This window comes from Lichenostomus cassidix, chromosome 1Aa (assembly GCF_008360975.1).
Source record: "Lichenostomus cassidix isolate B80296 chromosome 1Aa, HeHo_3.0, whole genome shotgun sequence".
NCBI classification, from domain to species: Eukaryota; Metazoa; Chordata; class Aves; order Passeriformes; family Meliphagidae; genus Lichenostomus; species Lichenostomus cassidix.
The window spans coordinates 9185572-9209880 of NC_139480.1; the positions used below are offsets into that span (position 1 = coordinate 9185572).

Here is a 24309-nt window from a genome sequence, read left to right on the forward strand (position 1 = left end):
ATGTATTATAAATAGTGCAATTAAAAATGCTGCTTCTGAATAAGTACAGCGGAATGTTAAAGCTGATGTTGAGTACTTAATAATTGCAAATTATGTATCAGTTTTGTTTGAGTCAGTTCAGGCTAAATATATTCTAAATTGTTTAAAAATCATAAAGACATTTTGAAAGCAAATGAAATGAATATGTTCGAAATTGTATGCGCTCCCTTAACTTTTTCTTATGTGTATTTACTGCACAATAAAAGAGACTTTGCATGCGCTCTATTGTCTAAATGGCAATGATTGTCTCAAAAGACACATTTGCATGATTATGAAGTAGTATGGTTTATTTTTCACATTTCTACTAACTTCTGTTCATTATCACAATTTTGGTTTTTTACACATGCTGAATTTTTCATAAGCATTAGAAAAATTGATCTATTTGCCTTTCTCATAGTAAAGACTTTGTTCTGTAAGTTTCTCTTCATATTCCTTAGATATTTATAACCCTCTCGTGAACTCTGTATTTCAGGTGAGACTCAGGGTCATCAGCTTTTTTGATATTTATCAGAGGTTTAACTGTTTTTGTTGTCCATCGATTCTTAGCACACAAAGTCCTATAATTAAATTTGAAAGCAGTTGAGAGGAACTCCCCAAGTTGAAACTCATATCATTCTTCCTAAATAAGCAGATGTTATCTTGTCTCCCCTCAGCTTGTGACTTTTACAGGTCATTCGAGAGTGACATTGTGAAAGATACAGGAGTTTTCCTCCTGAAAACAAAAGAGAACCAACCTGGACCAAAAAAATCCAATTTGGTGCTATTTTAGCTCATATGATCAGGTCATAGGGAACTACATTTCTGCCCTACAGTGCATTATGTTTCTCATACATATTTGAAAAACACATACATGTAGCACTTCAAGTTGAACACGTTTCAGTTTAAATTAGTTTCTGATTATTTAGACCCTTTCAGAAGTATTCTAATTCAATTCACATATTCTGGATTAGATTGATATGTCAGTCAGGGCTTCCCCTTTCAGTGATCTTTTTCGAATTTTTATCAAACTTTTGTCTTCACAAATAGATTATTTCTTGGGAAACCAAAACACTTTATGACATTATTTTCAAATACTCCGTCTAATGGCAAGTAATCTATATTGAAGAAAAAATCATATAATTTGGATGTGAGATAAAAAGTGTTCCAAAAAAGCAATTACATTTCTATAGAAAGTTATGGCCTTCTTTTTTTCTGAACTGCACTCTTCTCTGTAGTGCTCTGATGCCCTGACAGTGGACAGCTATTCTGGCATGTTTCATCCAACCTTTTAACACAATTTGCTTTGCAGCTTCTCTTTATTTTTTTTTTTAAGCAACTGCTGCATGGTCTTGATGAGATTTCATTAAAAGAAATCAGTCTTAAGCACTGTCTTAGGAAAACTGTTCTTGTGCTACGGCTTGATTTATCATCTTAAGAGACTTTTAAAAATTTAATTTAGTTAAAATATTAAATTTAAATTGTTTTTCTTTGGTTCAAACTCAGAGACATGCTTCGCTTTCTGTTCATTTTTCATAAGTGACATCCCATAAAAAATACTTGAAGAGAATGCAAGTAGGACTTTGAGTCCAAACCTTCTGTTTTTCACTAAGTACATACTGTAACAAATCTTAAAACTACACTTCAGTGCATAAGTAATTCTTACACTCGGATTCCAAACTTCAAACAGGTTAAAAAAATATCTTTAGTGTCAAAAAAGCACAGCATCCAGAGTTGCCCATTGAAAATAAACAGCATTTTGAGCTCTTTAAACACATGGAATTTTCTCAGGGTTCCCAGTACCATGAAAACTCTGATCCAGCAAATAGACCTCTATTAGCCCCACTGCTGCAAGTTTCCACACACTGTTAAGTATGCTGAAGATACTAATTTTCAAGAAAGCTGAAGCTATACAATTTTAGGAATATAAATAGTCCTTGCTGGTCAGGATATATAAAATGTACCTTTTCTCAGCTAAAATACTTTTTTTCTTTTATATGCTAGTTTGGCAATTCTTCAACAGAGTTTAGCAGTGTAAAATCAAGACATCAACACAGCCGATTCCTTGTAATTTTTCATCTGTGGGATTTAGAGTGATCACTGCTACTTCTCTGATCAAGTTCTTGGACCCCACAGCCTGGTGTTCAACCTCACCAGGTTAATCTGTTTGGGTGGAACCATCTGACTGCATTCTGTTAGTCTAGGAATAAAAGGATGTCTTCTCTAAGACTGTCAGTGGTTCATCTTGGTTGTTCTCAGGTTTCCAGCTGTGACAAATCCCAGCTGTGCAAGCCAAAGCCAGCGGTGTGTGTATGTACATGTGAGTGTGGGGTGTGTGTCTATATACAGTTATAACTTCTTAAATTTCAATAAAATATACATATTCGTTGTTTGATAGAAGAAGAAGGTAGGCTGGTCTGAACTGCAGTATGGAATTCTACGTTTTCAAGAGAAGCAATCCAGGAAAAGTTATTTCAACTGAGGAAGGAGGAAAAAGAAAATAAATTCTTTCATCTGCACAGCTGATAACAGATTGTGATAACCAGCGTTAGCATCTGGGTTCAGGAATATGCATTAGTTTCCTCATGCAAGCTTCAGAAAGTTCTGTCAAGATGAGTTATGAATGAGACTGCTTTGTGCAGGCACTGGTCAAGTGGCATAAATGTGTAAAACATGAAGGATTTGCATGCTAGATTAGAAGGGTTTATTGAGAGCAGTTAATCAATGACTAATCAGGAGCCAGATAAGCACCAGCCTCTAATAATATTTCTGGTAATTCATATATGCTTATCTAAATAATAATATAACCCATTTCATGTTAGATTAAGTTTGTGCACAGTTATGAAGAAAGAGGCTGCATAATATCTGAACCAAGATTAAGAATTTTCTAAAGACTTAATATAATATAGAATGTTGCTTTTATCACATAAAAAGTATTATTTTCAAAAAATCATGCATACCTTTTTTTGGAAAATTTTAAGAAAATTGTAATGAAAAAACCAACTTCCTTTTTTTCCCCCACTAACATTTTTTTCAAATTATTTCTTAAACAAAATAGATTGCATTTACATTCACAACTACATAGGAAAGATTGCACACTACCATTTTTCTTTTTAAATTATTTTCTGTATCATGTGCATTCACTCTTGTTACTATAGCAAAAACTGACCTTATTTAAGGTTTGCAATTCCTGGTGGTTTTGCTGAAACAAATATTGTCATCCTTTGATTTCCAAATTTATCTTGCATAATGAAGCATAAAATTAAAACTTGCCTTACCTTCTACATTGCATTAACTACACAAAGCTTTGGTTTACACTTGGCAACATATTTGGCAGCACAGAAGGAAATAGGACATAATTCTGACCCCAATGGAGTGACACTTAAGTCAGTTGACCCAATGGTCAGTCAGTGTAAATATATGTATTTGCAAAACTGATTTCAGTTAAATGGTGTTATTTAATACCCAAAAGATGCTTAACACAACATATTTTATACAGATTTAAAACTGTTGCAAACAGAACATTAGTCTTGTAAGATCTTTGCAGAAAGAAAATTGACAATCCATACACAAAGGTTCATACTGCAAAATCGGGGGATGGAATTCAAAATGAGAATACCTGCAATGTTTTTGCTTAGAATTTCAGTTACATAGATTAGATTCCTATCTTCTTTGATTTGGGTTGATACAAATTTCATGCAGAGATCATAATTTTCTTCAGTGTAGTTCTAGATTATTTCTAAAATATTTTGAGCAATATTTAGTTCAGAAATTTGGGAATTAGTGGAGTTTATGTTTTGAGGGTTGGTTATTTTGGGTTTTGATTTGGATTTTCGTAGTTGGTTTGGGTTTTTTCCTTAGTCTGCTGTAAAGTAACTAATTTGACTAATATTTTTTCAATAAACATTTTAGAGATATGTGAAATCCGCAGCATTTTCTTAGCTGCCAGATGAAAGAAGTGTCTCCTTGGTAGATTTCTTCTGTACTTAATATCCACGGTTTTGACATAAACAGAATCTTCTCCCTTTGCTGTCTCACAGCTAAATAATGCTCAAGTTCAATGTCTCAAGTCTCACCCCTAACTTTGCTTTAACTGCATGGCCAATTAGTAACCACTCTGCATGTTTGCTATGCACAATGCACATTCTTGCCCTTTGCCCAGCACTGGATCAGAGCATTTGACCTCTCCTTGGTTTTCAAAGCCTATCATCTCCGTCGGGAAGAAACAGATTGGTTTGACAAGCCCAGAGAGCCTCGTTTGGAGAATGGACACATCCTTGACAGAAGGCTGCCAGAGAAGTTGCCACACTCTCGACCACTAAGTCAGCACCAAGATCAAGTAAGCTGTCAAGTAAGATGTGGCTTTAGCTTTATAAATGATTGATAATTTAATTATACTGTCCAATGATTCCTGTAAGGTCTGCAGGATTACTCAAATTCCAGCTACATTCATCTGAAGTGCTGTTCAACCTGTATTCATCATCCACATTTGATGATGAAATTAGATTAACTTTCCTGTACAAGTCAGTATTAATTTTGCAGGTTTTCTTTTGATTTTTGAAATATAACTGGAAATATTTATATCTTTAGTATTCCTATTGGGGGAAAAAAATAGAATAAAAGAAAAAAATTAGTCTGATTTTCCCATACCAGCTTTATCCCATCCATATTCAAGTCCCTTCTTTTAGTAGTTTAAGGAAAAGAATCCTTCATCCTGTTGACAATTTTTCCACTTTTAGTTGGTGAGTATAATCCCAGGAGTCTGTGATAAATTTTTGAATAAATCAGCAAGTCTTTATCAATCTAATAATTAGAGTATTTCATCTATTAGAGAGAGAAAGAATAACACTCTAGTCTGCTTTTCAAGCTTGCCAATTTTGAAATTTAGTTCCCCTTAGTGTACCATCCCATTTCCACTTTTTGTTAACAAAGTTTATTTATTTCAAATCTCTAAGGTCTTCAATTGCTTGTTTCAGTTGCCATTTTTACTGATTGATATAGATTATACCCTGATATATTCTTGTGTATTTATTTAGATTACATTTTTACATGAGATCAAATGAGTGCAATGAATGCATTTCCTCAAGACAAGAGGAAACAGCCTCAAGTTGCACCAGTGGATATTTAGAATAGATATTAGGAAAAATGTCTTCATGGAAAAAGGGTGGTCAAGTGAAGGGTGCCCAGGGAAATGGTGGAATCACCATCCCTGGAAGTGTTCAAAAAACCATGTATATGGCACTTGAGGACATGGTTTGTGGTGAACATGGTGGTGGTGCTGGGCTGACAGTTGGACTTGATCATCCTAGAGGTCTTTTCCAACCTTAATGATTCTGAGATCCTTCATGGCCCCTTAATGATAATTAGTAGTTTATATTGCTCATATTGATTCCTCAGATAACATACAAAACAGGAATATCCCATTGTCATGGAATCTTCAAAACTCTTATACTGGTGAGCATTTTCACTGACATTTGACAATCAAATGTAGGTTTTATAAAGCAAGGGTGTGTATTTTATGAAGGAAGTGTTAAAATATCTTACAATACAAGCTGTCATTTATTTTTTCCCTCCTTTCCTATCCCTAGCATATACTGACATTTACACACCTTTGGTTGTACTGGGCCTACCCATCTCTTGTTGAGAAAAAGGGCTTTACAAGATATAATTCGTACAGGAATTTATTCAAATAGATCTATAATTCTATGAATCAACTGCAAGATGAAGGATGTTTTTGAGTCTTCACATTTCTTAATATCACTGGCAATAGTTATAAACGCTGTCTCTCTGAGCATTTTAATCCTCATGAGAAGCATATATTATTCTAAGCATACATAATTGTATTTTACCACTGCAGCATTCTGAGGTAAAATTGCAAATTTTTTATGAAGATCAGGTTTGTCCAAAAGGATTATTGCTAACCCTGAGCTCTGTGATAAAGAGGTGGTTAGTGAGATGTATTTAACTTCTAGAGCTCCAGAGCTTTTGTCCTGGGAAACAGTTCCAAGGCAAGGTTTCAGTCACAAAGATCTGATCTTTGCTTTTTTCCTCTGATAAAAATAGCACTATACTAGGACTGGCTAAAAAACTTTATTCAAAAGTTTTCAGGGGAAGGTTAAAGGGCCTAAAAGTTCTTGTTTTCCTGGATATTTGCAGGAAGAAAATATGTTGGTTTATTTTTTTCTCCCTTGAGCTGTTGTGATATCCCCATGTTTATACTGAAATAGAGATACTGCATTAAAATCTTGCCAAAGGCATTTTTAAAAGTTTTGTAAAATCTAGGATGTAAATTTGAAAGTGAACATGTTCTAAATAATTCTGTCTGATGTCATGTAAAGCCTCCACTGAAGAAAAGAAGTGATGTGTGAGGAGAAGTTTTACAAAAGCTCCTTCTTCATCTGTTTCCATCCAGGTTAGCTGCTGTCAGTCACACATCAGTACAAAATAGTAGCAATGACTCTGCAGAAGGGAGAAATGCCACTTCTCACCAACTCCACATCATGTACCTTATGGAAATGTTACTCAGAACCTGTGTATGTTAAATGTCTTCTGTGAATATTTGTTTGAGATAACTTAAAAAATATATATATATTTTCAGACACATCCAGAAATACAATTGCTTTATGACAAGATAAAAAGAGTCAGAGATATTTTTAAAAAGTTTCATTAGCTTCATGCTGAATCGTGATACACTTAGCAATAGAAACAAGCAAATCAGTATTAACATCCCTACTTTTTGCATTAACATTATATTTTAACAATATGAAGGAAAATGAACCATATCAGGTCAATGAGAGTGATGAGGCAAAGTAATCACTCTCTAAAGGCTTTTTCAGGCCTGTGTGTAACAAAAAAGTCACAGAATTCATTGTGCCCTGATGTCTGTCTCCTGTATCCACAACTCAGTCCTGCACAGTGACCTGTAGTGTCCAAGTGAAATGTACTCTGGAGACAAAAATGGCAAGTCACTCTCCATCCTGAACCATCTGAACATATCCACCTTCACCCAGAGCTTCCTTTGCTGCAGATGATTTCCTGAAATCAGTTAGGAGGGAAGTTTCCAAGTTAACACAGGAATTAAGCCATTGCAACTCCTTTCATAGCCCTTACTGAGCTCAAACCAGCCACATAAAGAAGAATTTGCATCAATAGCACTAATCTTCTTGTAATGCATCAGTCAGTGTTTCCAAATACACTTATTGGCTATAAATTTGCAGTTTTCTTCTTGGTTAGAAAATTAGAATATTTTATTGACCACTTCAATATGCATTCCAGAAGATTTTGTTTCACATGTATATCAATTTCCTTACTAGATGAAATCAGAAATGAAATATCATTTTCCTTACTAGATGAAATCAGAACAGCTTGATTACACATCACAGAGCCTGTACAATTGAAGATAATAAACAAAACACAATCCTGAGCATTTGAAGCAAGAATGCAGTGTAGTGACAACCCCAAACCTCCAGGTTTCCATGGATTTTTTATAACCTAGCAGATTAAGCTCACAGACTGTATTATAAATTTTAAAATATATTTGTTTCTATAGCAACTTCTGTGGTGCTATGTAGTATTCTGAAATCACATTACATTGCAGTTCAGTTGAATATCTTAGTAGCCATTTCTCAATGTATTGATTCTGAACTCCCCTGAAGAGGGTAAAACCTAATCTGTACATAATCGATTGTAGATTTCCCACTGATCCCTGTTGACGTTTGCTTAGTCACTGCCAGTTCACCAGCAACTTCTTTAAACCTCCAGATATCAAGGGTATTTTCCTTATTATTTTCTGTGAAATTATTTGTATATCCTGAAAAACACTGGCTGTTACAGTTTGGGAAAGAACAGGAGGAGGAGGAGGAGGTGCCAGGGCAGTAGAACTTCATGACAAGGACATGGACAATTAAAGTATATTAATAGGCAATAAGTAATTTTTCAGTGAGGGGTTTTAAATACTTCCTGTCATCATAGGTGGGCCTTTTTAAGCCCCAAATGAATAATAAAATCCCAAATTCATTATGATACCACTATATTGTCATCAGTTCACTTAGGCAACAGTTTTCTAATCACAAAAACAAGGCAAGGCTTCTAGACATTAAACCTTTTGAATGCAATCTCCTATTTCTAAATACACTAAAAATTATATGCTTTTCATTCATGGGTTCACTACCATTCTCTTGACATTTCAGTCAAGCCTTTTTAGGGCCACTTGGATATTTATAAATCATTAAAAAATGGGTCATCAGGTGAGCATTGATGCTAAAATGAGAAAATACCATTTGTGACAGAGATACAGAAGGCTACCTGAAAATTTTCGTTCCAAAGTTTTGAAGTCCATCTACTTAGTTTTGATTCATTTCCAACTAATTTTAAATTTTAGTAAACTTTTCTCTGCTAAAAATTTGGTGGGGGGTGGTGCATTTCAGGACTGAGATTGTCTGGAAACATGATGAGAAATGGGACATTTCTAACTTTTTATTAAATTTTTAAAAGATTTAATCCAATGAGTGAATTGTTAGCCACCCCCTCACTGTAATTCATGAAGGAATTTAGCTGGCAGTGTCTCATTTCTTAGTCACTCAGAAATGTTGTTTTCTCTCTGCATGCCAGAATGACTTCTAGAGCAAAGGTCAGTGTTGAACTTACCTAATTGCAGAAGAAAATGCAACTCACTTTGCAATTTATTAACGAGCAGGAACATTGTATTTTTTAAGTTTTTTAATCATTGCATGTTTTGCAAATTGTCTCCATCACTGAGGGTCTATCAGCAGAGAGAACCTTCTACCTTGAGGATTTCTAGAGACCTTGACATTTGTGCTCTGCACATAGGGGTTGTAGAGGTTCAAATGGGCAGAATTATCACAGATGGAGAAATTCTTGTTGCTGGCTTGCACAGGCCTTGTGTGCTCATGCAGGCAGCTGTGGTGTTCAGAAATTAGGATGGATACTGCCTAACCCTTAACACATGACCTTGAGCCTCCACCATCTGGTTCCTGGATACCTACCTCAGGTAAATTTTCCCTTGAAAATGGTATTTCCCAGAGGACAACAGCCAAGTGTAGCTGCTGAGATTCACCTTATCAGGCCCTGTGAAACACTGGTAGGAGGGGAAATATCACACCATTTAAAACCAGGAATTACCATTACTTTGATGATCCAATCCAAAGACCAGTTAATATATTATAGGTGTGGCTATGGCCTGGAATATTAAAATACACGTCATGAATTTTATTTCTTAAACTTAAATACAGTGCTAGAAAAATTTATTCTTCTTGATTATCCTCTTTGCCTTATAATATTCCCTTTTATGTGGCTTCCATAGTGTTTCTTTATCACACAAAACACAAAGGGAAAATGAAGTGCATATTTCAACTGATCTTCTGTAACAATCTTGGAAAACCTCAGCACATTTATTTGCCATTCATTGCATTTTTGGAGGGCCTTTGAGCTAACTAATAACATGAAACACATGACCAGAGCTCACATTTCCTGAGGAAGAGGATGATATGCCAGTGCTGAACTACGAGTTGAGTGCACTAAATGCTCCCAAAGAGGTGAGGAGAGATCTTCATGGCAGGGATGGATGTCAGAAATCTCTGGGGTTTGCAGCAGATAAGTGGGATCAACTCACGTTTGCCCTGTGCTGTCAGCCTGGGCTTGGGGACCTACATGTTCTCCCTTCCTGCAGCCTTGCAGGGGAAGGATGTTTCCTCTGCACCAGTTTGTATTTACACTGAAACAGCTGTGTGCCTTCAATGGGGTCCCTCTGGATCTTCACTGGGGAAACTGGGGGAAGAGTCTAGAAGGCACGCCTGGCATGTATTCTGGTGAAGAGAAACCAACTTTACTGGAAGTTAAAGCATGTGTACTATTGGAAACACAAAATAATTTGTGTACTGCAGGTTTTCAACATTCCAGTGAATTTTCAGATAAATTTTCAGAAAAAATTCAAAATCTTTTTACTACAGGTTTTCAAATATTCAGGTAAATTTCAGATAAATATCCTCAGTAATGGGTAAACCCATACATCAAGAACAATGTAACTGTTCTTTGTATAATCTATTTACAGCTACCATTTTTTTTTCCTGTTTATTCTATCACTTTCAGAAATGTACTGGTCTGAGAGGAAAAGTCTAATGATATCTTCTATTTAAGTACTGATTCCCACCAACAATAAAAGAATACTATATTACCCTGGATGCTAATAAACTTCAAAGCTTTTATTTACTACATATATGAATCACAAAGATTTATTCTTCTCATAAAATTCTGGAAGTGAAAGTAATGAGGAAGTAATAGACTAAAGAAGGGCACAGTCTATATTTTCTGGTGTATTTGTCAGCAGTCATGTACAATATGGCATTGAATATTCTTGAGTCATTATTTATTAAAAAATGAAAGAAGATAGGACAAGTAAAATAATATGAATTGTAGTTTAAGAGCTGCAATGTTAAATTGAATTGCTCCCACCAAAATAGATCCCAGCTAAGGATCTATTCAAATGTGTTCATACACTTCTCATAAACTGCAATATTTCATATTTTTTTATTTAATTCAAAAGAAATTCGATGCATTCTTTCAGATTTTTTGCAATTTTATGTAAGCTGCATGTGACAAATGCATCTCTTTTGCTGTTGTGTAAAACTTAGTGAATTTCTGACAATGTCATTAAAAACATAACACTCTCCCTATCCATTAATAAGTGTGGAAGTCTCATCAAACTTTTTACACTTCTGGTAGTATTAGACTATGTCCTGGCAAAATCCTATGATAAATTCAAATGTCTGCCTGATCTCATGTTCTGATTTATTCTGGAGTACTTGTCCACTACCAAATGCATGATCTCCTTCATGTCTGACACTAATTGCACTCAATATTACTCTCACTGTGTTATGGGAGGATTGGAGTCTTCTAGATGCAACATCATTCACTGGATAAGAAACTGAATTACAACAGATGTATAAACTCTTCCTCTCACTGTGGGATCAAACTAAGCAAGTCCCTTGACTTCTTTATTTCTTTTCCCATCATTTATATGTGTGCTACCCCATTAACTTCATAAACTCTCCAGGGCAGAAACTAGGTTTGAAGTGCTTGGCTCAGGAGGAGCTTAATCCCTTTAAATGCTACTTAAATATAAATAATAGTAATAAACTCTTGGCAGCAGGCTGCTGATACACTCAGGCTGCTGCCTTGCCATGCTGGATAATATTGTCCCCTTGGCTCCTTGAGGCTGCTCCCTGAGGCCCCAGCTTGGAGCAGGGACAGTCACCCTCCCTCCTCTCAGTCTGGGTGCAGAGCCCAGGCTTGGAGCTGACGTGTCAGAGACAGAGAAGTGATGGATTCAGCTTTGCTCCCAAAAGACCAAAACTGCAGCCAAAGGAGGGGTGTGATGGCTGCGAGGTGAGGCTTGCAAGAGACACTCAGCAGAGGCATTTTGGCGTGGGCTCAGGATGGTCATCCCTGGCAGGTGGGTCAGTCCCTGCAGCTTGGCCCCTCCTAAGCCCATTTCAACAGGAAAACTGCCTCTTTGGAGTCTGTTGTAGGAGTGCATTGCTTTCAGCTTTGACATGATCTAGGATCAGCACAGGTAAATGTTGCTCATTTTCATACAGAATGTAGTCCTACCAGGTTTAGTTTGGGTCTTTCAAATGGCTTTTGGAATTTGAAGACAAGATGTCTTCATTGGACCATGTGGCTTTGCTGAAGCTAAAGCAAATCATGGATGGTAGCACATTAAACTAACATTTTATTTAGGTCTCTAAGAATAGAATTTTATAAAAAGTACAGGAATTATGTTTAATTTCATTCTTATCTTAAATACTGCTTGACTAAAGGATTAATGCTAAAAGAAGCTGCAGAAGATAGTGACCACCTTCTAGTCATTAGGAAATATCAGAATTAAAGACATGTTCAAAATTAATCTGGAGTCATGGAAACAAATACTCATTACCCTGCAGAAGGAATTTGCAGTCTGACAAATGTCTTGAAACTTGTGGGAGTTTTTGAATTGTGAAGTTGTGATATTCCCCTGGATGAAATAAGTTTATTTGCTTGTTTCTGTTTCAACTATCTGAAATTATTGATACAATTGCTGTTGGTTTATCTTTTTATGACATGCATATTTGTGTTCCTCAGATAAATGGGAAGCCCCTGCAGTACATTTTCCCTCATACAAGGCTCAAACTACTGAGAGACCCAAAGGATCACACAGTTTCAGGTAAAAAACCCTCTACCAGACATGATAATTAATTTGATTAACATGAATTATACAAAAGAATTCCAGTATTAAAAATAGTCCCTGGGTCTATGCAGCAGGAAAATCAGTGGTCATTTTAAATCTTGCTCATTTGCTATAACAGAAAGCAGCAGTGCATAAAAAAGGTCACGACATCTGTTCAAGACATATAAGCTATACAGACATTAAAAACAGGGGAAAATCTGTTGTGTTATCCATATGAACAGTCTGTTTTGCTGTTGCTTATTATGTAACTCTACATTCTCTGCATGAGTTCTTATAAAATAAGCTTGTGTAGGTGTTCAACATGTACAGAACTGAGAATTTTATTCTTTCTGTTCTGGAACTCTATCCCCCCCATAGAGGGGGTTAGCAGAACAATCAGATCCCATTTTTCTGTGATATCTTCACACGGAGACATTTATCAGAGGACTTCAGATTTATTTTCTTTTTCCCTAACACTGACATAAATACTTGTGTAAGTCAGAGTCTGCTTGCCAGGGAGATGAAAGAGGCACAGGTGACATTCATTCACCTCCCGGGCTGAGAGCTGGAATGCAGTGTGATATTTTCATGTATCAAACTGTAAAAGTCTGCCAGTTACAAGACCTGGCACAGGTAAGGTCTGTGTGTCTGAGCTTTTGGAATTGCACTTTTTCTCACATCTAATACTGATACGGAACTCAGAGTTATTTTAATACACTGTTTTTGTTCTTTTAAAGGTAGGTGCTTTAAGCGGTTTTGTCATGAAACCCTCAGACTTTTAACTTGCTTAAAAAATTCTAATAGTGTGTGTCAGACTCTGTTTCTGCACAGAAGTAATTACCAACTGCCAGCCCTGGTGTTCCCTTGAGCATTAAGTAGAAAGTGGCACGAACTTACTTGAATTGCTAAATATTGTTTTCACAGGGTTTCTGGCAGTAAAGTCTTGATAATTTCCATCCTCAGTATCCACCTCATCTTTAGGGTGTTAAATGAATGCTCTGTATGTATTATGAGGTATTTTCTTGTTAGTCAGCGTAACACCCACTGACGATTTCAGGCTGCAGAAAGACCCCTCCACCCACACAGCACAGTCTGAAAGGAGCTGCTGGCTCTGCTCTGTGTCAGCCTGTGCTGCTCCAGGCCCTCCCTGGCCGCAGGAACTCCTTGGCATCCTTGTAGGGATCTTTGCCCTGCGGGCTGATGAGTAATGCTGTGATCCAAGCTGCTCTCTTACTCACAAATAAGTGGAATTACAACCACACAAGTGTAAAGCTCATGATTTAGTGTTGCTGAAGCCTGCTCTCCTATGTAAAGTTACTAAGCCTCATTCAGTGGGAAATGCCTGTCCCAAATTTTCACTAACTCTCATGCTGGCAACCACAGCAGCACACTGAGCCCCAGGGCAAATGCCTTGTGAGCAGCGATGGGCAAAACCAAGGGCTAGATATCGACATCTCATTTACTAATTCCCTGCACAGATGAGGTCACATAGGAGCAAAAATTTACTCAGGGTCCTGCTAAGGTCATATAGCCCACACTGGGATTGCTTACTGCTATAGCTACATAATATTGTGTTTAAGTTCTGATTGGAGAAAGCAAGCTTGGCTCTGTCTACAGGCTGTTGTCATACTTTTGTGTTTCAGTCCAGATACATGCTTGGAGACCTACACAGACATATTTCTGTATTATGTACACATAGATTTCCCTACAAATTTTTAAAGGCTTAAATGCAAATTGTATAGAAAAGAGCCAAAGGTAGAATAGGGAGGCCCTGAAACAGAATAATTAGTTGTAGTTTTCATTCCTTCTACATCTTTGAAGTACCATAACTCCTTCACTTTCTAATTCCCTTCTTTCCCTTCTCTCAAATGTCTGAATGGCTTAAGCACACTAAAACTCTCTTAAAATGTGTAGTGCTTTACATTTAGCCTTCAGCTTTCCAAACGACCTCTCCCAGAGAAAAATACATGGTTTTAGAAAGAATTAATTTTGATTAACCGTTATCTGCAAACTAATAGTAAGCATCTATGTTTATTAACCAGACAATCCCTAATAACCAGAGGAAGACATAGAACTCTATTGTGCAGCAAAAGTTGCTTTAAATATTGGTAAATTAAACAACATATACTTTTATACCATCACAGCTATGTCACTGCAAGAGTTTTGGATATTCATCTGGATGGTTTGTTTGCTTCACTAGCTGGTTTCTTTTTCTCTGTTTTTTGGTTTTTTTTTCTTCCCTTTGTCTCTTTCTGCTCTCCCTTTCTCCCTGCCCTCCTTTCGTATCAAAAGTACCAATATGAGATGTTGATTCATTTTGTCTGCCTTTATACTTGTTGCATGAACACAGGAGGAGTGTATATTAAAAACCACAACTGTCAGTAAAGCTCATGTGGGGAGTCAGCTCTTTCCAAGTGACCAGACAGTCCCAGTTGCAGCCAGCCTTTCAGTAGCACCTTCAGCTGAACTTTTGTGTCGCTGATTCTGACAAGTCAGCTGGCCTGTGGTCCTGGGTGACCACAACAGCAAATCCACCATCCACTGTCTGCAATTTCCTCACAGTATGTAAAAAAGCATCCTCTGTCTTGGCTATGCACAAAAGCCTCTCCTATGTGATCATTTCTGCACATGCAAGAGCAGTTTCTACTGATGTTTCAAATGATCTACATGCAGTTTGGTCAGTTCTGCAGCAGGAACTGCCCGAGACTGACAGGTTCTCCTCTCAGGGAATTCATGAACACATCTTCAGTATAAATCAGTGTACCTTAACTGGAGTTGGCACAGCAGGAGTTACATAGGGAAATGTCCCAAACTGTACACAATTCCCACTTGGAGAATTCCTCTAACTGTTGACCAGCTGCTTTGCTGGGAAGCTGGCCAGAGCTTTAGCCCATTAGCTCATGTCACTGGAGTTCTTGGGCCAGCCTGAGCATTAATGATTTGGTGTGCTGGGTCAGCCCAGATAACCAACTCTACCATAGCAGCTCTAACTGTAGGACAAGCTTAAATTTCATCCTAATACCACCATTATAATTTGAATTCCACAAGTCTCATCGTAATCTTACCACAGTAAAAATTACTGCCTATTATGAATCCAAAAATTGTCACATTCTGAATATCAATTATGAATAGTCCCAAATATTTTAAAATTCAGGCTTTTCCACTTCATTATATGTGCACATGCGTTTGGTTTATTTGCTTTCTTGATTAATGAGAACTGACTGTAAAGTACAGATGCCTTTGCTGCCTCTTACATAACCTGGCATAATTTTGCACACAGAAGCATATAATGTGAATTTTGGCGTATGAATGGGGTGTTTAAGGATTGAGGAGCCGAGCCAAAATTGTGATGGCAAAAGAATAGTAGTGCTGAATGAGAAATAGATGTATACTTGTTCACTGGCCTCTCTCTTGAATGTTCTTGTTTTTTCATTATACACCATAATCAGGAGCACACAGATCTACTTTTCAAGATGTGCAATGTCTCCTCCTCAGACAATGCTGAGTGGTGTGAAGGAATTTCCAAGAATTTTCTCTGCAAAGGCTGATTAATAGTTGCAATTAAAAAAAAAAAAAAGAAAAAAAAAATTGGCATAATGGTTATGCTGAGGTTCCAAAGCAGTGACAGCATTGATCAGGAAGCTGTTGATGCACACTCATAGGGAAAATCCAACAAGGCAGACACATCTCACTATGTCTATAGGTACAATGAGTGCACTCAGTCAAAGGTAATTTTTACTCCTTTACCTCACATAGGATGAGTCATAAGTAATTCTTCCTTTTTGAAAGGAGGGGTGTTCTGTGTTTCCAGGAAGAAAAATATACCTTTGAGGAGCCAGACTGTGTTGGGGAACATCCTCTTCAATTCTGGGGGAAAAAAAAAAAAAAAAGGAAACAAAAAAAAAAGATAAATGATTCAGAAAAATCTGCAAACTTTGTAGTGGAGTAAAGAAGGGAATTAGAAGGTGGGCAGAAGACTGCAGCCCTAATCTGCACTTCAGCAGTGATGTCAATGAAACTGCAAGGAGAATGACAGGGTAGCTGTAATGCTGTAATGCTGTACACACATCAGACATGCCTCATACTCTCCATAAGGATTGCTAATTTCTGCAAACAACACTACACTTCTGCATTATGCCAGCTCATGCAGTGCTTATTCTGATAGAGGGGAAGAGAATTATGTCATATATAAAAGAATATAATATAAATATTATAGCTAGCATATACACATATATATATATCATGTGTTAAATAGTAATATATCATATTATATTTATATCAATTATGTAGCTGTGTCTTAAATACCAAGGCTGACATGGATGGGTGAGTTCAAAACTAGTGTTTTAACCAATGAAGTTCAGCTGTGAGTCAGTGGCCTCTATGGAGCCATGGGTGTCTATCAGTAAACACAAATAAAACTCAGTGCCTACAGGGGATTTCATAGATTTAAAGCTACAGCCTACCATAGGTGACACCCTAGATTTTGATGTGACACATCATCCAAGAGGAAGAGATCTTTATCTTGTTTTCAAGTAGATGTGATAAATACTTCAAGATGCTAATTCATAAAACACTTTATGATCCTTCAGGACGATAACAAGTGTGCAAATCAGCATGAAGCAGATTTGCAGCTGATATAAATCAGTGCTGTGCTATTAAAACAACAGCAATATATCTGAATTTCACCAGCTTGTGATTTGACTTCGTATCTATTTTATGCCTTAATTGCCAATGGCCAAGAAAGGCAATAGCTGAGTAGTTTTAATCGTGTTTCTAGGAAACAACTTCATTTAAGCTAATTTTGTTAGCAGCACCAAAACAATTCTGAGGACAATCTTGGAAAAGTTTTACCTGTCTAGACAACCAACCTCGGATACGGATCATCATGTTATGTATTCCGGAGAATTGCATAAGAATAACAATGCTAATAAAAATTTAGGCTGGATTTTATTATACACATTACATTTCCTGCTGCTTTCCAGGTTCCTGGTTGACTTGTTTTAGTTTGCTTTGTTATGTTTTCTTTCTCCCTGTTCTCCAGACTTTAGGGATTGCTTTATCACAACTACAATGTCTAAATAAATAGCTTACATTTCATTGTGGTATTTTTAACTCTGATCTCTCTGAGAGAAGTCATTGATGTTTTTTTCTGTGTTTGAGCCTTCTGTTCCATGCAGACAATGGAACTGAGTGTAAAATTGTTCCAGCAGATAAGGGCTTACTAGCACCCTAGCATATGTCTGGTCTAGATAAGGCTGGAGAAGGAATGAGGAGATAATGTCTAGTAAATGAACACAGGAGGAAGGTATGTTCTGCCTCCTTTCACAGCCAAATAGTGTTGAATGGCTTCACATTGTTTGGTTTGATGGATATGTTCTCGTTGCTATAACATGGTACATTGGCACATTACAAAATCTTTCATGCCTAATGTCTCATTTTCATGCTTTCTCCCCATGTGTTTTCTACCACTGGACCTTGCCCAAAAAAAGATCATCCTTGTGCACCATTGCCATAATTCACCATTCTGGTTTTGTACTGGTTTTCACCACTTTCTATATTAATAGAAAGTGGTGAAAACCATATTTGGACTTGTGGTTCTTTCTGCTCTCGGTGGTATGTCTGTGCATTGGATTTGAAACAAAACAGTTAATCTCTATTTTGAGATTTAAGCATATCCCATTTCAAACTACTCAGAGATAGGTGTTGTAGCCCTGCATTTTGCAGTTTAAGCCCATTTCAATTTTTCCCATTTTACTTCTGTATAGATTCAACTTCAAAGCACACAATACCCAAAGGTATTTAAATGACCATGGCTTTACAGAAATAGTGAGTTTCAGCTACCAACTTGAAGGGTATACTTTAAGGTTCTTAGAAATGAAATCAGTAGCATTTTTTAAAATATCTTTCTTGAAAGTTCAGTCATCTAAAAGTCTATTAAAAATTCATATAGCTCTATTTCTAACTGTGACCAAAGTCAGATTGCTGCTGACACTCATACTTACAGTTCCCTATGCCAATTCCCACAAACGCATGTGTGATTACTGAAAATCTGTTGTACATTCTAATTGCTTCTTTACTTTCCCTGCTCATATAATTAGACAGACAAATGGTTTTATACTTTCAAAAATTAGCCCAGAGGAAATATTTGCTTGAGTTAACCCATGAACAATGTTTGCACAGAGCTTCTGGATCACATGCCAGCATTCTCCTGCATGTGTTGAAGTTGTTGCTACTGCATAGGACCTATATGATAATTAAACATAATCGGTCCTTGCATTTGCTACTGGAATGTTATTTACTTTCATACGAGAAAACACTCCTCGAAAATTAATTTTCACTTTTGTGTAAAATCAGGACCACCTGCACCAGCAAAAAGCCTGCTGGGACTTGACTTTTTCAGTTTTTCTCTGTTCTTTTTTTCCTATCTTTCCTTTAACCTTTAACTTAAGGTTAAGGTTATCAGCATTTGTTTGGAAAAGAAAGTCTAGTAATTGTTTAGATACTGAAATGGTTCCAGGAAATCTAAGCTGTTTATACTCTAATGGCAATAATGGAGCTGGTCAGCAAAGCAGTGAAAAGACTGTAAGATTTTATGATCTTCTGTGTGACCTGAGAGCAACAGCAACAGATTGGCAACAGTCTGATCTTTATTATCTCCATAAGGGACAAAAAAAGACTAAACTGCAATTGCAGAGATCAGGTTCTGGTCAGCATATTCCAGCAAAATAAATTACAGGCTTTCTGCTGTGTTGCTGCTGTGACACAATGAAGTATACAAGGAGATAGGATTTCATAGTGTCTGAGACACATCGAGACCCAGAAGTTCAGAATAAATAAATCTAAAGAGACAGAAATACCTCATGGTGGAAACCAGGAAATTAGAGTGATGAATTTTGAAAACACATTTGCAGTGATGCTTGCCAGGTCTGTAGTGACAGCATTTATTAATGTCAGGTTGTTGGTTACTGATCATGTATAATTTTTATCTCTGTGTGTATATATACATATATATATAATGAATATGCATCACTGAAGTAGTTTGTGATGTCTGGAAGAATATGAAACGACAAGTGAAATGTCCTTTTGAAAGTCACAGAGTTGGTTAATTGCCAAAAATAAAAAAAAGGCCATTCAATATTTTTCCTCCAAGTAGGGATATCTCACAAAAATAACTCTGTAGTTATTAAGCACTTGAAATTGTTGCTAGCATAGAATGGAATGGAATGGAATGGAGTAGGATAGAATAGAATAGAATAGAATAGAATAGAATAGTAGAATAGAATAGAATAGAATAGAATAGTAGAATAGAATAGAATAGAATAGAATAGAATAGAATAGAATAGAATAGAATACTGTGCAGTACAAAATACAGTATCCCAGTTGGAAGGGACCTACAAAAATCACATAGTCCAGCTACTGAACAATTCAGGATGGAACAAAATTAAAGGTGTGTACTTATGGGCATTGTTCAAAAGCCTCTTAAACCCTGACTGATGTGGAGCATTGACTCCTCTCGAGGAAGGCTGTTCCAGTCTTTGACCACCTTCACAGTCTAAACCTCCCCGGAACAATTTTGAACTATTCCCAGAAGTTCTTTTACTGAACACCAGGGAGAAGAATTCATCCCTTCCCTCTCCACTTCCCCTCCTCAGGAAGCTGTAAAGAGCAATAAGGTTGCCTCTCACAGCCTTTTCTCCAAACCTGACAAACCCAAATTCCTTAGATGTTCCTCACAGGACATTCCTTCCAGCACTTTCACGAGCTTTGTTGTCCTCCTTCAGACATCTACAAGGAACTTGACAATCCGTCTGAAATTGTGGGGCCCAGACCTATACATGGTACTCAAGGTGAGGCTGAGCACAGTGAGACAATCACCTCTTTTACTGGCTGGTGATGCTATGTTTGATGCCACCCAGGACAGGTTTGTCCCTTTGACTGACACTGCTGACTCACAATGACCCCCAGATCCCACTCAGATTTACAGCCATTGCTCTCCCCACTTATACTTGTGCCCAGTGTCACAGGTACAGGATTCAGCATTTCCACCTGTTAAATTTCATCCCATTAATCATAGCCCAACTCTCCAATCTATCCAGATTCCTCTGAAAGGCCTCTTTTTCATCAACAGCACCTCCTAGGTTTTGTCATGAGCAAATTTGCCAGTGGTGCATTCACCTCCTGTATCCAGATTTTTGACACATGTTGAACAGACCTGGCCCTAGAATTGATCCCTGAGGAGCAGTGCTGGTGTCCAGCCCCCAGCCAGATGTCATTCCATTCACTACAAACCTTTCAGCTCTGCCCTTCAGCTGGTTCTTCACCAGGAATGACATGAACCCACTCATCCCACAGCTGGACAGCTCATCCATAAAATGCTGTGAGAGCCAGCATCAAAAGGCAGAGTCAAATCCAGAAAAACTACATCCAGCACCTTCCCATCATCCACTGGGCAGGTGACCTAATGCTTCAAAGTGTGATTTTTTCATAAGTTCAGCTGTATAAATCAGTGGCTCACAAGCTAACTGTAGTGATTTAATAACTTTTTTTTTTGTTTATCAACATATAAAACCAATTTAGTTGTCAAAGTTTATGTCAAATCAACCTTGTCAAATTTAGCATTATATGTTTTGGAGGTTGGGTTATGGGGGGACTTGAGTTGGGTTTTTAAGGTTTTAGGTTTCTTTTTTAAGGTTAGCATGTTCCATCTTAAAGCTTTAGTTAAGATTAGATGGGAGAGTATGATCACAGCCTGGGGAGATCAGTAAAAACAGTTTTAATTAATTACCAGTCTTCTTGCTTTGAAGCATCCTAAAAAGGATTGGATCTTCAATGTGTAAAATTCCCTTTGAAGAGATGTTTTCCTGAAGATATTTTCCATGGAAATCAATACTCATAATTCAGACAGGTTCCCTCTCTTATGCAAATCACAGTGATTTGCTTTCTGATGGTTAACTGGTTCTGTGTCTTCTAAAGAAGAAAACTGTAGTTCATTATTCTGAAAATCTAAATTTGAATGATAAATGTCTGGTTATATCAAAATAGCCTGAGAGATGGAAATTAAGACTCAAAAATTAAAAAAAAAAAAGAAAAACAAGGGGAAAAGAGATCTGAGAAAGCATATGATGGATATTTTTAAACTATCTGCATTCAAGGTTACAAATTGGGCAATATCATTTCAAACAGAAGTAGTAAGCTCAATATTTTCAATAGATAAAGTATAAATAGGTTTGAATTCCCATCTTCACATGAGAAAATACAGCAAGAGCCAAGCAATATTTCATTGTCAGCCAGAACAGAGCACTTAGAGCTCAGTAGGCAAAAAGTAGCTCATTCATTCTGACTACCAGGAATGAAGATCTTGTAATTAACTTTAATTTAAACTGAAATTGTAATTGTAATTTAAATATGTTTTCTTGTAGTGTTTTTGCAACCAACACACACATACACACACACACCCCCTGACTTCTGTGATTGTCCCTTGACAAGCATACTTTTACTTAATACATGAGGTCAGTCATACATTTGAATTTAAAACCTGCAAATATAAAACTGCAAGCCCTTTCAAAGTGTCTAGGAATAAAAATCTTTATGTATTGGCGTGGAAAATATTTTCTTTTATTAGCAGTAAAATGGACAAAACCCGGCAAAACCTAAGCAAATGTCAGCCAAGACTTTCAGTTCCCTACCACAGGTATCCATGAAAATGCCTCTGAAATCAAGTGTACATGCATTTATATGACCAATTACTTCTCTGCCATTTTGTCACAAATAAGCTATCAGAGGTAGAGATAGTACTGTGTATCATGAGAAAATCCTGACTCCGAGGAGTTCCTCCCCTCTGTGATGACAATCAGTGAGTCCTACAGATAAAATGAAAATTCCATGTGTTGTCTGTATGAGTTAAGAGGGAGATATTGTGTTCTTGTTTGTGTGTGTTGCATACTAAGAATAGTTGTTTATTGGATTTACTGAACTTAACAGTTCCCAGTTGTGGGCTTTGGATCTCTAGCATATTAATGACCCTTTCCACACTGCTTGATCACAAGTTCTCTGTGCAGAGCAGCCAACATGAACTTCTAAGTCCTCAGAATGGACTTACATTTAAATGCTTTTATAGGTGTACAATGAGCTATTTAGTTTTTAAAAACTGTATTTTCGAATTTTTTTTTAAAGGACATTTAGACTCATTGTTCGAATAGTGGTTTTGCTTTCCCTGCCAAGTTAGGAAAAATAAACTTTGCCGATGTAAAATTTCAGATGAGCACTGAAATAAGGTAATTGACCCAAAATATTAGTGCTGTTTGTTCCAATTAAACTGAAAAATCACTCTGCTTAAAAAATTGTTTGGAAAATGTCTCATTATGAGGAAAGCTGAGGCAAAAATTATATAGATTTAGCTAAACTGGGATAGAAAAACTAGTGGAAACATTTTTGTTCAGAAACACAATGTGGCAATCTTGCTTCTGAGACAAACTCAGGACTGACTTAAGAAACACTAATAGCATTATGAGGAAAAACGTTAATCTAAAAAGATAAAGCTTTGCAAAGAGGTGGTGTGATGACCTTCCTACAGCTGATTAGTCTAATTGCCCTGTTGGTTTGGCTTATGAAATTAATAAATTGAAAAGTAATTAGTTAGCCATTACAATAAAGGTGGGAATATCAGCCTTTATATTCCCAGATCAAACTGTGAATCATTTCACATGGAATTTTCTTCAAAGAAAAAATTTTTTTCACTAGTATATGAAGTTGATTTTTTTAATGCAAGAGAACATTAAAAATTGGCAATGCATAAGATTAGCTTTATGTGACTGTATATACTAAGCTTTTGTTTTCATTCTCATTATTTTGTACATAAGGAAGATTGCTGATCTGCTTCTCTCCAGCTAAAATAATGAGCATTGAAAGTGTTTTTATCTCTGTAAATTCTTTAAAAGGGAGAAAACATGTGATTTATGATTCTTTACAGACTTATTGTATGCTTTTCCCATTGTTAATTTGCACATCCTTTGATGCAAGAGATGTCAATTAAAAATGAAAAATTAAAGAAAATAATAGCATCTGCCAAGTATAGATTCATGTAAATGTACATGCTTTGCTGCTCAAAAAAGCAAGCTCAAGGATCTCTGTCAATGTCTCCACAATTATGTGATTCTAAAAGCTCAGCTATTATAATTTCTCAGTTAAATTGTGTGCATGTTGTAGGCATATGATAAAGCTATCCTTTGAATCCACACTTCACGTGGATTTCTAGCAATTTAATTAAATTTATTAATAGTGCAAATAGATTGTCAGAAGAGGATAGGATTAGTTTCAAAGTAATTTTTAGTGACTCAGTTGTTTGTGTTATGTCAGTCATACTGTTGCTGCTCAAGATCTTCCCAAAGTCTTTAGGAGAGCAGAATATATGACTGCAGTCAACCCTGATCTTCCAACCACAGCCAGAAGTTATTGGGGACATCTTCAGTAACCTCTGATGACTTGTTCTTCTCCTTTCTTTCCAGTGAATTATTCATTACTTCATCTCTGTTTAAAGTTTTCTCTTTCTTTTGATCACAGGCAATGGACTGGGAATTCGAGTTGTAGGTGGGAAAGAAATTCCAGGAAGCAGTGGGGAAATTGGAGCTTATATTGCCAAGATCTTGCCTGGGGGCAATGCAGAGCAGACGGGGAAGCTAATAGAAGGTAAGATAAATGCATTATTAAAAAATGGAGATGGAGGAGTGCTGGGAGTTTGTTAGAATTATTTATAACACACATTTTCTCTTGCACAAAGGATGCAATCTTGTACAAGGACTGAGGGCTAAACATCAATGACTCTTAAAGCAGAAAAGGACTGATAGAAAGTAGTTTTATGACTTCTATAGCCAAAGAGAGTTGCCATGATGAGCATTATTGTGGCATATCTTCAGTAATTTGTGCCAACATGCTGTCTGCATTGCAAGTGAGGTAGTTGTTTAGAGTCCAGCTGTATGTCATGGTCATACATCATCAGACTATATCATGGACATGATATTTTGAAGGTCTTTAACCTGTCGTGATCATCTAAGTATCTATGTTTGAGATTTTCT

At 36.7% G+C, this 24309-nt stretch overlaps 1 protein-coding gene across 10 annotated transcripts in view; it reads left to right on the forward strand.

The window, feature by feature from the left end:
• PCLO (piccolo presynaptic cytomatrix protein) overlaps positions 1 to 24309 on the forward strand; it is a 320809-nt gene that overhangs the window by 184786 nt on the left and 111714 nt on the right. For 8 of the 10 annotated variants that reach the window (XM_085083444.1, XM_085083378.1, XM_085083396.1 and 5 more), the window contains 3 exons: positions 4218 to 4366; positions 12154 to 12235; positions 23798 to 23923. In XM_085083444.1, coding sequence (XP_084939570.1) covers positions 4218 to 4366; positions 12154 to 12235; positions 23798 to 23923 — 357 coding nt within the window. Of the gene's footprint in view, positions 1 to 2019; positions 2821 to 4217; positions 4367 to 12153; positions 12236 to 23797; positions 23924 to 24309 lie in introns of those variants that run through there. The other 2 variants (XM_085083453.1, XM_085083434.1) reach the window with 2 other exon arrangements.